At 39.0% G+C, this 14,488-nt stretch overlaps 1 protein-coding gene across 16 annotated transcripts in view; it reads left to right on the forward strand.

Annotated features, from left to right (window-relative positions):
• Window positions 1–14,488, forward strand: part of TTLL5 (tubulin tyrosine ligase like 5) — a 221,143-nt gene that overhangs the window by 40,538 nt on the left and 166,117 nt on the right. For all 16 annotated transcript variants that reach the window (XR_005657525.1, XM_039883837.1, XM_039883842.1 and 13 more), the window contains 3 exons: window positions 10,130–10,211; window positions 11,789–11,850; window positions 12,989–13,083. Coding sequence is in view for 15 of the 16 variants with exons in the window: in XM_039883837.1 (XP_039739771.1) it covers window positions 10,130–10,211; window positions 11,789–11,850; window positions 12,989–13,083 (239 nt within the window). In the remaining variant the exon portion in view is untranslated. The remainder of the gene's footprint in view (window positions 1–10,129; window positions 10,212–11,788; window positions 11,851–12,988; window positions 13,084–14,488) is intronic.

Genomic DNA, 14,488 nt, shown 5'->3' on the forward strand with positions numbered 1-14,488 from the left:
GTGAAAAGGGGCTTGGGAAGTTGGGATGGGATCCTGGGGTAGAGAGGCTTAGTGATTCTACAGGAGTGAGAGGTATGTGGTGGACTTTTCTTTCTTTCCAAGCTTACATAGCATATGAAAATCCTACTATGAGGCCAGTGGTGAGCTTAGTTGGAGGTTCCCTGAGAACTAACTTTCTTTCTGGGTGGGAAACAGGGATTGGAACTAAAGTGTGGGTCTCTTTGTCAGAGTGCAATCAGAAAAAGTCTGCAACGGACTATACAGGAATCCAGCTCTAACAAATATATTCCAGAGCTCTTTGGCAGCCAGACTGGGAACCATTCCAGGAAGCTCTGGCTGGTACCAGTATGTGCTCTCTCCCGTTTTCCGATGACTCCTCCTTTTTGTTTTAGTCTTCTCTCCAGTGGGTTCTTCCCTCTCCCTTCTTCTTTCTTTTCTTCCTCTTCCTCCCCTCCTCCCCTTCTCTGTCACCTCTAACTCCTTGATTGCTCAGAGGAGTAAGGCACAGTTTACAGCTATTAGACCAGGAAGCCTGTTGCCTAGTGACCTACTGGCTGTGATTGGAGCCCTGAGTGTGCCTGCCTACATTTGCTTTCATGTGGATGTGAACTCTTTAGCGATTGCCAGGACAAGTGTCCGTAAAGTCAAATAGGCTTTCAGCAGGCATTACACTTTGTTAGTAAGAAACACTAGAGTCATTGATGGGAGGATAATTAAAGTAATATAGTAGTAAGGATCGAAGAGTCATTGCTTGCTTAGGAGGCAGGGTAACAGGAAAGCAAGGAACATGGGGTTTAGAGCCTGACATACTTACTTAGTCTGAGACCCATTTGTAGCCCTGACTAGAGTTCTGATTGTCAGCAAGTTGCTCTAATTCTGTTTCCTCAATTGTAAAATGGCAGTAATAATGGCACCTACTTCCTAAAAGTACCATGAAGATCAAGCAAGATGATGTATGCAAAGCTCCTGGCACAATGTCTGGCCCATAATTTATACTCAATAAACTTTTTTTGTTATTTTTATAATTAGACTTTATAATTTTTGATCTCTTCAATGGATTATCCTAACAGTCTTGAGGGGCACTAAACAAAAGGAAGTGTTGAGACTCTGAATAGAAGATGGTAGATAAACCAGGATCTCAAATTATATAGGAAAAGAAGAGGTGGTGATCTTTTTTAAATACAAGTATGTTCATGTCTTCTAAAACCCTTAAATGGCTCCTTAGGCTTAAGTACTAAATAGAAACTTGATATAACTTCAGGCTTCTGGGGATCTGACCTCAGCTGACTAGAATAGAATTTCTGAATAGAATTTTCTAGAATTCTATTTCCCCTCTTACACCTTATAATCCAACTACACCACGGAGCACTCCATGCCTTTGTGCCTCTGTATAAGTTCTGCTCTTCAGCTATATTACACATACACTTCCCCGGTAGTCTCTGAGCTTACCTTTGTGAATTCTTAGTAGTCACTGTCTCCCCTTCCCCTGTCACCCTATTTCTGCCAAATCAAACCTTTCACCATCTCCCTGGACCTTCCAGGTTCTTTCCTAATCCTTTGCTTTTGTACCTGCTTTATCCTGCATCTGAAATACCTTTCCTATGTTACTTTACCTAACAGATTACTGACATCTTTCAAGACAAAGTCCAGTGTCATTTCTTTGGCAAAGTTTTTCCTAAGTCTTCCAGTCAGCGAGCCTCCCCACCCCCAGCACTCCGTTCATAAGCTGCAGTGGTACCTGCATGTCGTCTGGTATACATTTATGTGTCTGTCTGTGCTCTGGACTGGAAGCTCCTTGATGACAGAAACAGTGTCTCCCTCGTTTCTGCCCTTCTGGTGCATAGCAGCAGTTTTTGTTCTTAGAAGATGTTCAAGAAATGTTTGTTGAGTGATTAATTAGTACTCGTTTGAATTGCCTTTTGGTGGCCTGACAGGCTTCACAATAGATCTGGTTTGGTAGGGCCTAGAGCTTTTAGAATTATTGTAAACTGTTTGAGGAGGGGACTTGGGGAACATAACTCCAACTTCAAAAACCTTATTAGGTTAAAAAAATAAATAAAAGTTTCTTTTCCACATCTACTAGGCTCTCATGAGAGGGTAAATTTCTTGATGTGAAAATCTTTGTTCTGGAAATCATCACAAGCTTTTCTGAATGTTTCCTTTTCTATTTTGTTTCATTCTTTGATTGCCTTTCAGATGCTTGAGAATTTCTAAAACTTAATGGCAATCGGAGTTCTAATGTGAAATAAGCAGTGACTTTCTCTGATTCAGTGAACTACCCCTAAGTCCATGTCATCAGCCATGGGTCTCCTTTCCCCCTCCCTACTTGTGTTCAGTTTTAATAAACTGAGTGCATCTGGAGTTTTTTAAGTTGTTGACTGTCTTCCTGGCTTTTGTGGTTCTAATTCCACTTCCTTTCAGCCCTGGGATTTTATGTGCTTCATTAACCTCCCCCCATCAGATATGATTTTGTAAACGTGTATATATTTGTGTGAATCTCTTTGCCTCCCACTGATTCCTAACCTCCCCTGGGGTTTAAGTTACAAGGAATAAGCTGGTTTTTTTTTTCTTTCCTTTTCTTTTTCATTTGTTTTAGAGTAAACAGGAATTGAGAGCTTCCCAGAAGAATTTGGCTTGAACAGAGCATTGGTGCTTTTATAGGAAGCCAACAGTCCAGTGATGGGGTTCACCATATTCTTTGGTTGCTGTTTCTGCCCTTTCTCATTATGGATCCTTGCCAGAAGCATCCATTACTCTCTAATTGTCCCTGTCCTATTTCTTTCCTACCCTACCACCTGTAACATCCAACTGTGTTTCCAGGTACCTTCGTATGCCCATTCATTTACTTATGCATTTAACTTTTTGTTTAGTTTCTGCTGTGTGCAAGGTGTAGATTATGAGTTTGTTCCTCTCAAAGCAGATTTTACATAGGATGATATATACATATATCTGCATTGTATTATTAGCATTTAAATATAGACTTAGGAACCTTTCCAAACTACCTGAAACTTAGCCATTTAATGTTTTTTCATAGATCCGTATGTCTGGAAAGGAACTCAGAGAATAATTAGTCTGTATAAAGAAATTGAGATCCTGAGAAATTGAGACTCTTGCTTCACGTTCCAGAGTTAGTGAGTGAGAGAACTCAGATGAAAAAGACTCAGCTTGAAAAAAAGTGGTCAGAAGATGGCTTTTGGCACTCATATCATCTTGATCACGGGAATTTATAGAATTTTTGATATTTCTCCCAATAAAACAGATTTTTGACAATCTAATTTTTACTACCTTCAAGATTGTGAAAATGTGATACCACGTGAAATATATGCTTAAGCAGCACTCCTTTAAATATGCTTAGGAAATTGGCATTGTGAAAGAACTGGCTATGAGAACAGCTTTTTTGACCAGTTCGAAAAAAACTCTAGCCAAAAACAACAGGATGTTAGCTGTCCTTTAAAGATGCTGCTGCTGACAGTGGTTTTATCTATGTGTGTGAAGATGGCTGAAGTGACAGGCTATGACCCTGTTCCTCTTCAGCCTGGGATCATATGAACCAGTTGTCATGTCACTTGTAAAATCAATGAGACTGGCTTTGTTTAGGTCAGAGACCAGTGACATCTTTGCTCAGGACAAACCATGCTTAATACACCTCTCATTGATGAATGAATGCTGGTTTGGCCTTTTATTGCCATTGTTCTAGACCATTTCACAGAGTAAGCTGACATTCTTAAAGGGGAAATGTCCGTAAATATTTGTTAAAGGAATGAAAGCTTGCAGTATACATTCTCCAATAATGTAAACTACTTGATCAACAAAACAATAATGAAAGTCAACAGTAGTTCACTTTTTGAGATAGTATTTCTTTGATGTATCCCATGTTCCTGTTTAGAAGGGAAGGGAAGTTTACTGTAGAAAGGACTTAGTAGAAAGTACCTACTGTTTGTCAAACACTCTTCATTGGTTATTTACTGCATTTATTACTCATGTTTAATAGACAAGGACAGAAGAGTCAGAGAAGTTAATGATTTGTCCCAGGTCATACAGTTAATAAATGGCAAAGCCAAGTTTGAGAGGTAGGTCTCTGGCTGTTTCTCCAGCCCACATAAAGAGACGAGTTCTGATGTGTCCGGCCACTTTTGGCATATGCCATATCCTGGATTCTTCTGCTCTCCTGTAACTAGATCTCAGGAAAAATGATAACATCTTTTCTAGCAGATGTTATCTGCTAGAAAAAGGGCACTCTTTCTGCTGTAATCAACAGTGCCTAGTCTTAGATACTCCTTTCAAATCTACCTTTACATATGCTGTAATCGACAGTACCTAGTCCTAGATACTTCTTTCAAATCTACCTTTACATATGGTAGCCAGATACTATATTGATTTATTGGACTAGTTAACAAATTGGCTCTGGGCTTTTTCTTTTATTTAGTTCATTTTCCTGTCGAACCTTGATCTGCTTTTTTCCCAGTTCTCCTTCTGGACCCCAGATAAAGACTTCCTCTTTAGGTTTTCAACTCAAATCCAAAGCCAAAGTGAAAAGAATTTTCTTTATACAATAGCAGTTGACTGACAGCAAGTATTGGCTAATGTCAGCACTTTCCACTGCCTAAGGGATTACAGCTTCACTGGGACTTTATTTTTGGGGAGGGTTAGTGAGTCGATTTCAAAATTAATGGTGTGACATGTTTAGTAATCTCTTAGGCCTTTGGATGCATTGTTATTTTCTCCTTTTTCCCTCCTTAGACCATATTTTATCAAGTTTTTCCTTAGTATGTCAAAATCTTAATAAGGATGTCTCATTTTCTTTATGATTGGTGGCTTTATTATGAATATAGTAAGTTGTGATCAGGATTATTTTGGGGGAGTAGCTGGAAATTATTTTGTCATTCTCAAAAATTGTACAGTTTTTCATTTAAAAATTGTTTTCTTTCCTTTTTTTTTTTTTTTTTTTGATATTTCTTGATTGCTTCTTCTGTGTTTTTCATGGTACAGGCTGTTTGGTATATAACGAATGGGACATGGCCCCTGCCGTTGAGTGGTGGGGAGGAGCAGACATGAAATGATAAATGACAGTACAAGTAGTAGAGTGACTCAAGTACTCTTGGAAGACGCAAGAGTTATCAGCTATGCCTAGAGGAGCCAGGGAAAGCCATGCCTAGCAGAAGGAATATGGCATGCAAAGAACAGTTTCATGATAGGATGCAGTATTTTTTGAAATGGAAAGTTCTCTGTGACTATATAGCCTCCCTAGGATGGGGAGGCAGGAGATAAGGTTATGGAAGTATATTGGGGCTCAATTGTAAAAGCTTGACATGTTTAAGTTCATCCTACAGACAACAGACAGCCACTGGGGTTTTTAGAGCAGAAAAACAATGGGACAACTCTGTTTTCTTTAATTTCATCATGATTTGACCCACAGCTTGGTATGATAGAATTACAACAAATGGAAAACTGTTCAACATTATTAGAAGTGACCAATTTAAATTTCTTCAGGAACCAACCTGACATCAGTGTCTATCCCTGGGCCAATTTACTGCCTATCTCTATTAAATTTAAGTCTTAGAAAGGTAATCTTAATGACCATGTGGAGAATGGACTATTGTGGGGAAAGATTGGTGTTAGGGAAATGATTTGGGAGATAAAAAGTATGCAGTGATGATACATACTTACCATGCGGACCAGCAATCCCACTTATAGGTATTTACTCAAGAAAAATGAAACTATATGTTCACACACCTACCTGTACACAGATGTTTATATCAGCTTTATTCACAATTGCCAAAAATTGCATGCAACACAAATGTCTGTCAACTGTTGAATGGATAAATAAATTGTGCTATGTCCATAAAATGTAATACTACTCAGTAATAAAAGGAATAAACTATGCTACTGATACATATAATAACTTAGATGAAATCTCAAAAGCACAATGCCAAGTGAAAGAAGCCACTCTTGAAAGGCTAATTACTGTATGATTCCATTTATTTGACTTTCTGGAAAAGACAAATCAAATCAGTGATTGCCGATGGATAGGGAGTGAGGATTGACTACAAGAGGCACAAAGGAAAGTTCGTGATAGAATTGTTCTATATCTTGATTATGGTGGTGGTTAAACAACTGTATACATTTGTTAAAACTCATCAAACTACAACTTAGAAAGGTGATTTCATTTTATGTAAATATACGTCAACAAACTTATCTTAAAAGCAGAAACAATGATAGATGGATGAACCTCACAAACATGCTAAAGGAAAGAAGCCAGACTCAAAATTTTATAATAGACAAAACTGATCTATGGTAGAAGAAATAAGAATAGCAATTGAGGGTATGACAGGAGAGCAGGGTCTTTACCAGGAAGGAATGTGAGGGATCTTTCTGGGGTGATAGAAGTGTTCTGTGTGGATTGATAACAGGAGTGTGGGTTACATGGATGTGTCCACTTATCAAGACTCATCAAATTGTATACTTCAGATCTGTCCATTTCATTTTATGTAAATTATACCTCAAAAGGGACTGTAGCAGGCTAGATTAAAGAGAAACAGAGAGAAGAGATCTGGTAATATGTTGGATTTGGGAGGTGGTGAAGAGAGTGCTTCCAGTTTTGGAGGCTGGTGGATTTTCCAAGATGAAGAATAATGGGAAGCCAAACAGGTTTTGGGGAAAGATGAGTTGTGTTTGGTTGAGTGTTAAGTATCCGTGGGATATCCTTGTGAAGTTGTCTAGAAGGCAGTTGGAATTATGAATTTGGTGTCCAGGAGACACTTGACTAAAGATACAAATTTGAATGTCATCATCATAATATTAATTGCAGCCGTGAGAATACATGTGATCACCCAAGAAGAGAAGTAGAATTGAGAAGGAAAAAGACCTGAGGATGCCAGCCTGAGCAAACCTACCAGTGAATAGCTGGGCAGAAGAGAAGGCATGAAAGAAGGAGAGGAAAGAGGAGAATCAGCAGAGAGCAGTGTCCTGGAACCAAGGGAGAAGAAAGTTCCAATAAGTAAGGGGTGGTCGACAGTTTCAGATGCTTGGGCTTAGCAGTAAGGTGGTCTCTGGTGATCATAGTGAGAACAGTCCATTTTTAGAGTGGGAACAGAAGAAATTCTTATGGGTTGGTGGGTGAATAGGCACAAAGAAAGTTAAGGCCATTAAATACAGATTGCTTTTTAAGAAGCTGCATTAAAGAAGTAGAGAGACAAGAGTGCTAATAATGTACTGGAAGAAGTGGAGTCAAGCTTCTTACCATTCACTAGTATAATTGTCAAGTTTGTTTTGATTTGGCTGGGGGCTGAAGGAAATATGTCTCACCAAGGAAAAATTTCCTGAGGAGACGTTGATGAAGGTGATAGCAACAGTTCTTTGAAAATACTTGCTCTTCTGTCATGATGAAGACGGCAGAGGGGAACACAGAAAGTAGCTCTGAGAACTAGAAAAGCCTTGCTTGCCTTTCATGACAGGAACACTACTAGTAGCACTCATCCTGGATACTGAATTTTTGAAATTCTGGACGCAGTTGCTAAAACACACAACATTAAAAGGTGAGGAACTTTGATATTTTCAGCACGACATACTTCTCAACTTTTAACACCTTTACCGTCCACAGAAAAGACCAATCGTAAGTTAAAAGTGTTATAAGGACTCTAACAGCCTGCCAAGGACCCAAATTATTTTTCTTAAGTTAAGTTGTTATTTTAAGAGATAAACCTGAAACAAATGCTATCTTTCCACCCCATTTCTGTCCCCCAGTTCCAGCCTCTGAGGTGAGCTGGGCTTTGCACTACGTTACAGTGCTATCACATACTTACTCCACTCTTCAATGATAGTCGATCCAAGCCTGATGCACGTACAGACATAGACTCAAAACTGGTTATGAGATTGGTTAGCACGAATGGGTTTTATTCACCTGAGTACAAATTAAGTCGTTACTGTAAAGAACGTTTTCTCTGGGTCATTTTTTTTCTTACTTCCCTGAATGTTGTTTCTCAGCTTCTCAGCAGGGATTCTTGGAATTTGCCTCTTAATTTGCGAAATAGTTAAGTAAATGTGTTGGCTGCTTAATGTGAGGTGTTTACATAAGAGTCTCATTGATTGTTATTCTGATTTCAGTTTGTCTTCATTTGTGGCTCATTCTGCAAATCTGATCAATATATGCATCCGTCATTGTTCTCACTCTGTTCCTCCTACTATTATTAGTCATATTACCACTTTTATGAAACAGTTGAATCCTGTGCTTCAACTTTTAAAAACTGAAGATAACTGTTATTTTTCTTGACTAAAATTCACACTAAATTTTCTCTCGCTTGTGTGATATTAACATGGACTTAAAGATTTTGTAATTAGGTCTTTCCGTTCGAATGCCTTATTTAGAGCCACATCACAAAAGATTTTTCTCAGATTAAAGGGGGGAATAGTCTGTAGGATGACTGAAGGTCAGGTAAAATATTCAGAAGAATGTACCATAGCAGCTATAGATTTGTTACCTCATGAAAATAGGCAAAGGAGCTTTCTCTGCATTTTACAGTATAGATAATATGTGATCTTTGTGTAGTTACATGAAGGCAAATCTCAACTCAGACTCTTATAGTGTTTGATTATTTTTGCAAATTAAATGGAATCCTGAATAAGTACTATGGAAGCCACCTCACTTATGGAAACACAAGAGAGAATCTGAATATGAATGTCTACCTGAATCCATACTGCATAAATAAGAATTCTGGATATAGGTTTACTGAGCATACAGATATTGGCAAATGGTGACTAATAGAGGGCATAAGAGAAACCAAAGGATGCTAAAGAATATCGGAGAGAGACATGATCTTCCTATGTTCCACAGGGAATAAATGGTTGCGTCACGAGGAGGAAGATTCGGGTTTCTAGAGTCCCATTCTGGGATTCTTGGTATCACATCCGATTTCCTATATTCTAGAAGAGAGTCTTTGGTACCATCTTTTTAGAAGCCTACATTTAGTTTTCTATGTTTTTAAGAGGATTGAGAAATGGGAAAATTTTTCTTGCAGTGAAGAAATTTGTTTCAAAATGAATTTCTTGAAAATATCTGGTTGTGTCCTGTGGGTGTGAGTTGTGGCCTGTGACCTCAGATTGAACTGTAAGGAAGCTAGTCTTTTTTTCTGGAAAGAAGGTATAAACAGTTTATTTGAGGGACACAGAGGGGGATGTTTGGGAATGAATGGGACTTCTGAAAGTCTGGTATATTTAATATATGTGTATCAAGGAGGACTGTGGAGAGCGTCTCATTAATAATATAATAATGAGAGTAAAGGTTGCCAGCTTGGGTTCCAAAGTTAGCCTCTTATCTCTGCATTCTGGGAGGAAAGCCTGCAGATGGTTCCTGCTTTGCTCTTTGTAACAGTTGGGGTCTTAGGGGAGAGAGTTAGTAAAGAATCCAGAAGCCATGGAAATTTGATCTCGGGCTCCCTCCCAGAGGTACAAGAAGGCTTAAATAATATTAGTGGTGCAAGGTGGCTTGTCACAGTCCTGCTCTGCTGCCACTGGCTCTCTCCACTTTCTTCTGTCTTTCTGTTTGGGGCCAGTGTATTTTATTTTCTGTCTTCAAAGGGAACTTGAAACCATAGGAAGTGGGACAGAATAAATATATTTTATACTTAGATGTCTTCTTGACCTAGGTTGCAAAAGCAAGATCTTGGTTTAAGAAAATGCGATCGAAGGATCCTAGAGAGATGCCTTCAATAGATTTTCCTCTTTTCAGAGTGCAATGGGGAAGTGATGGGGGACAATCCAGAACAAGCCCAAAGTAGCATTGAGATTGGATGCACTTATATTCTTTTTCCCAGCATTTTTTTTTTCCTTACCCATAAGCACAGCAAAATCGTGCTTGTTAACCTCTAGAGTCTGGACACTTTCAGTGTAGAACTCAGGAATGTCAATGGAATAGATGATGAAAACAGTGGAATTTTGTTGTTTTCTTATCTCTAGAGCTTGATTCATTTCTCTTGAACTTGAAAGACTCTCTGCTTTTACTTTCACTTATTACTTATACCTCAGCAAGTTTCTAGGCCTCTGATGGGAGTTGATTGGATTGAATCTTCCCGATCTCTGTTCGGTTGTGACACGGAAAAATGATCTTGTGTATTGTGTTATGTTGTATTTCTAGAACTCTATGGCTTTGACGTGCTCATAGATTCTTCTCTGAAGCCGTGGTTGTTGGAAGTGAATCTCTCTCCTTCTTTGGCCTGGTAAGTAGTCTGTTCTGTCTGCTGGAAAAAGACAAACCTCCAGTGAGTAGCACTGGAACACCTTTTTTTTTCTGTCATTTCTCTTGGCACTAGGAGATTTTTTCCCTAGTCATTAGGTAAAGTTAACTAGAATTCCTACATCTGGGGGATTTGTGGTATGTGGTCAAAGCCCACGTGACGACCACGGATCCCTGTCTCACTAGTCAATTTGCACTCTGTGTTTACTGTCTTACAAGCTTTTAAGGATGCTTCTTGCATTCATTTTCATCCATAGTTCTCTCTCTCCCTCTTTTTTTTGGTAACTTTGTAGGTGTTTTGATAAGACTAAAGAAATATATGAGGTATTATATTTCCTTTATTATGAAAAGTTTATATGGACTCAAGTCCACATGTACTATAAATATATAGAGGTAGGCCTAGGGTAGTGTAGGTATTAGCTGGTCCTTTTGCCCTATCCATGTCCTGGTATCCATCCATGATTAGAGTCTAAAAACTTCAAACAATTAAAACAAAATTTAAAAACCTATTCAGAAGAAGGAAAGAAATATATTTTTCTGTACTAGAGAATATTCTGCTTATATCTGCAGCTACAGCCAGAGTTTCTATTAACTATATGCTTCTCTAAACAGCTAGAGAACCATAGGGATTTATTCCAGAGACCACCCAGCTGCTGCTCTTTTAAGGATGAGAAGTATTGGCAAAATGCCAAGTAATCAAATAAAGGCAGATTGACTACTTCACGGGTTGAGAGTTTGGCTTCATTCCAGTCGTGAGGTGTGGAGCTAGATATTACAGACGCTTCGGATGTTGTGCTCCACTTTTGTTCAGTCACCTTTTTGCAGATTGCCTAGCATGGTAGGTTATATAATGTTAGAAATCCCCAGAATGAAGTGTTGGGTCCAGCAGCCAGAGTCATCTGGTTCACGGAGAAACACCTCAACGCCACAGCCAGCATGGCAGTTACCGCTCCAGGGAGGCCTCCAGCTTTCAGTCTGTGGTGTTTGTTTCCATGTGGGTTCCTGCTGCATCATCTGGTGATATTTCGGTATAACTTGTATTTTTTTTTTTTTTTTTTGGCCCTTATTTGCAAACCTGTAAGCTTAAGCAGATTGATTTAGAACAGAAACGAAGGTTTGAAAAAAGTACAAAGAAGGGCAAAGTTTCTTCTCTTGCATGTGAATGCAATTTGACTATTACAGCAGTAAAAAATAATTTGAATGATGGGCACACATAAAATAGCATGTTAAAAGTCTGAACCTCTAAAATCCACAGTGATAATGAAGCAGTATTCTTGACTTGTGCAAAATTGAATTACACAAGACCTTCTGGAATAAAAAGATTGCATGTCAGGGAATCAGTGCCTTGGTGCTGGGCCTGCCTTACAGAGGATGAGTTTAATACCGGGCTTTTTATTTCTAGTATTTTTGCCCAGATTTCTTTTTCCACAGATTTGATGTGCTTTACGTGTTGCTGCTCATCGACATTTGGAAGCTTTGCTACATTGGGGCCCGTTAGGGGCAGCTGTTCTGTTAACCTATAAAATTATCGATTGCTCTTTTCTTTCTCTGTTCTGTTAGTGATGCACCTCTGGACCTAAAGATTAAAGCCAGTATGATTTCAGATATGTTCACTGTTGTAGGTGAGTAGTAGTTTTTTCTGAAACTCGCATAAAAGTTATCCAGAGCATCCATTTTGTCAGGCTCTATAGGTGTTGCCAATTGGCAGTTCCTAAGCCATGCTGGATGTTTTGTACTAAAAAATTATATTTTCAGGGAAGTGTTTATGAGTTTCTACTCCCCCTGGCTCCATCCTGTCCTGAGGTTGAACCACAACTAGGGCTGAGACCTAATTCCTGGGCACAGGAATTATGAGCCGAGGAAGAGAGTTAAGCAAAGATCTGGAGAAAGTATATTTTTCTCTGAGCTGGAATAGTGAAACCCACTGAAGAAGACTGGCTGTGTTTCTGCTAGACAGTCTCTGCTGGTGTCAACATGATCTTCTGTAGTAGTTATAACTAAAGCAGCTCAAGGAAGACATCCCTTTTTGAGTATATAAGCCAAAACTTTGAAATGAAGATGGGCAGTCAGGTGGGTATGTTGCGGATCTGCTGTTAAAAAGTACTCTAAAAAGACATAATAAAATATATTCGAAATGAACGAGTGCTTCCTGTACCGGCATATGCTATAAAAGTTAGCTATTCTTATTGGGTGGGCATCTGCTTCTTTTTAGATTGTAAGTGAAATTAGCCCAAACCTAATCTCTTAAATCATAGATAAGCTACAAAGCTCATTTTGAAAGTTGCCAGTAGACCACCTTTGGCAAATCCAGAAGCGGATCCTGTAACAGGACAAGACTCCTCACTTGCTTCTGGATTTTCCCGGTAAAAACAACATTATTTTCCAGTTACTATCCAGGAAGCCACTTTAAAATCATTTGTTTTTATTAACAGCTGTGTGTTTTTAAATGGTGGTTTGCACCTTTGCTCTGAAGTTCATCAAAACTCTACATCTCTTTTTCATCAGAATCACATTTCAGCTCCCCAACAAGGGAGATTGATTTATCTGCATATTTTCCTTTCGCATTCTCTCCAGTTATGCTGGTCTGAAGTTCAAGGTGGTATGTGTGTATGGGAGAGTCATGTTTAATCCTCTTGAAGATGGAGCTCTATAATATTTATGACAGTAAAACTGAGTTGGTACATCTAAAGAAAAGGTGCAGCTAAACCTGCTAGTTTCTTAGAAAATGGCAGGTTTTAATGTTTCCCATTCCCCATTCAGGATTTGTGTGCCAAGATCCTGCCCAGCGGGCATCAACCCGGGCAATTTATCCCAACTTTGAGTCTTCCAGGCGAAACCCTTTCCAGAAACCTCAGGTAAGCAAATTCAACAGCAGAGAACCCAAAGGAGGCTTACTGGAAAGTGGCAGCCAATGTAAATAAGTGAGCTGAAGCTCTGTGGATATGAGGTCACGTAGAGCAGGAGAATTTGGGGATCATTCTGGACAGGGGGCAATTATTATCAGCTGTGGCTAATAGCTTATGCTTTCAATGCTTTTAAACAAACTTATTCTCTGCTTTTTGTTTTTTTTCTTTTCTTTCGGCTTTTTCCATTATCTTTCCTTTTTTCTTACTCTTTTAAAAAAGATCACCCTTTTTTTTCAAATCACTATGCTTATAAACAAGGCACAGAGAGGGAGCCTACAGATTCCTAGTCATTACTCTGTCACATTTTTTTTCATCATCAGACTAGCTCCATAAAGAAGATGCTCAATTAAAATATCTTCTCTACAAGAGATTCTCTTCAAAAGGGCCCTCGGTGGTGAGGTGTTGATAGAGGTTAAATGAGATAAAATGCCTACCAAAATCTGTACATGTCTGAAACATTCTTTGATCAAGCATTGCTCCAGTCTTTGTGTACTCTGCATTTTTGTTCCAGTTAAACCAATCAGCTAATCATTCTGTGTACTCATTCACCATCTAATCAGTCTCTGCCTGACTAGACCTGTCTAGTTTCTGCTTCTGTTTCTTTGCCTTCTTCCTCTCCTCCCATCTGGATCGATTATCTTGCCTGCTCAGAAGTTTGAAGATTGTTTCTTATTAAATTTATCTCACTCTGTCGTGACCTTTATTTTTCATTTCATTATGATTTATGTGTTCTCTGCTGTATTGTTTTGCATTCATCGATTTGTTGCTTTTAGATTTTCCATTACTCCTTTGCTGGATTGTAAGCTCTTTGAAGGCAGAAACAGCTTCTTCTCCCCGTCCCTCCCCTTTTCCTTTCTCGTCTTCCTCCACTAATCCCTTTCTTCCTTCCTTTTCCCACTCCTCTTCCTCTTCCTTTTGCTTGCTGGTCTCATTTAGAGTGGTGCTATTTCTGTATGCCGAGCTCATATAATATTACTTACTCAGATAACTTCATTAGAACAGAGTTTGCAAACTCAAATGCCTGTAGGGGCTGCAGGCAAACAATATAAATGAGGAAAGAGAATCAGGTGTAATACAGCTAAGAGTGATGTGACTGCAGGAAACTGGAGAGTTCATACCTCCTAAAAAAAGGCGCAGCGATTTTACCAATGTGCTCTAGCTGATCAGTGCCATGTATGAGTGTGGGCCAAGTGTTGTCAGGTTTTCCTGCTGTCAAGAGAAATCAGAAATCATGTTCTAAAGTATTAGCAACTAGTTCAATTAAGAAAATACTTTGTAGACCAAACATAATGTCTTTGCACTAGATTCAGTCTGTGGGCTGCCTAGCTGTGAGCTCCTGCTCTAGATGGTATTG

This window comes from Pteropus medius, unplaced genomic scaffold (assembly GCF_902729225.1).
Source record: "Pteropus medius unplaced genomic scaffold, Ma_sr-lr_union100, whole genome shotgun sequence".
NCBI classification, from domain to species: Eukaryota; Metazoa; Chordata; class Mammalia; order Chiroptera; family Pteropodidae; genus Pteropus; species Pteropus medius.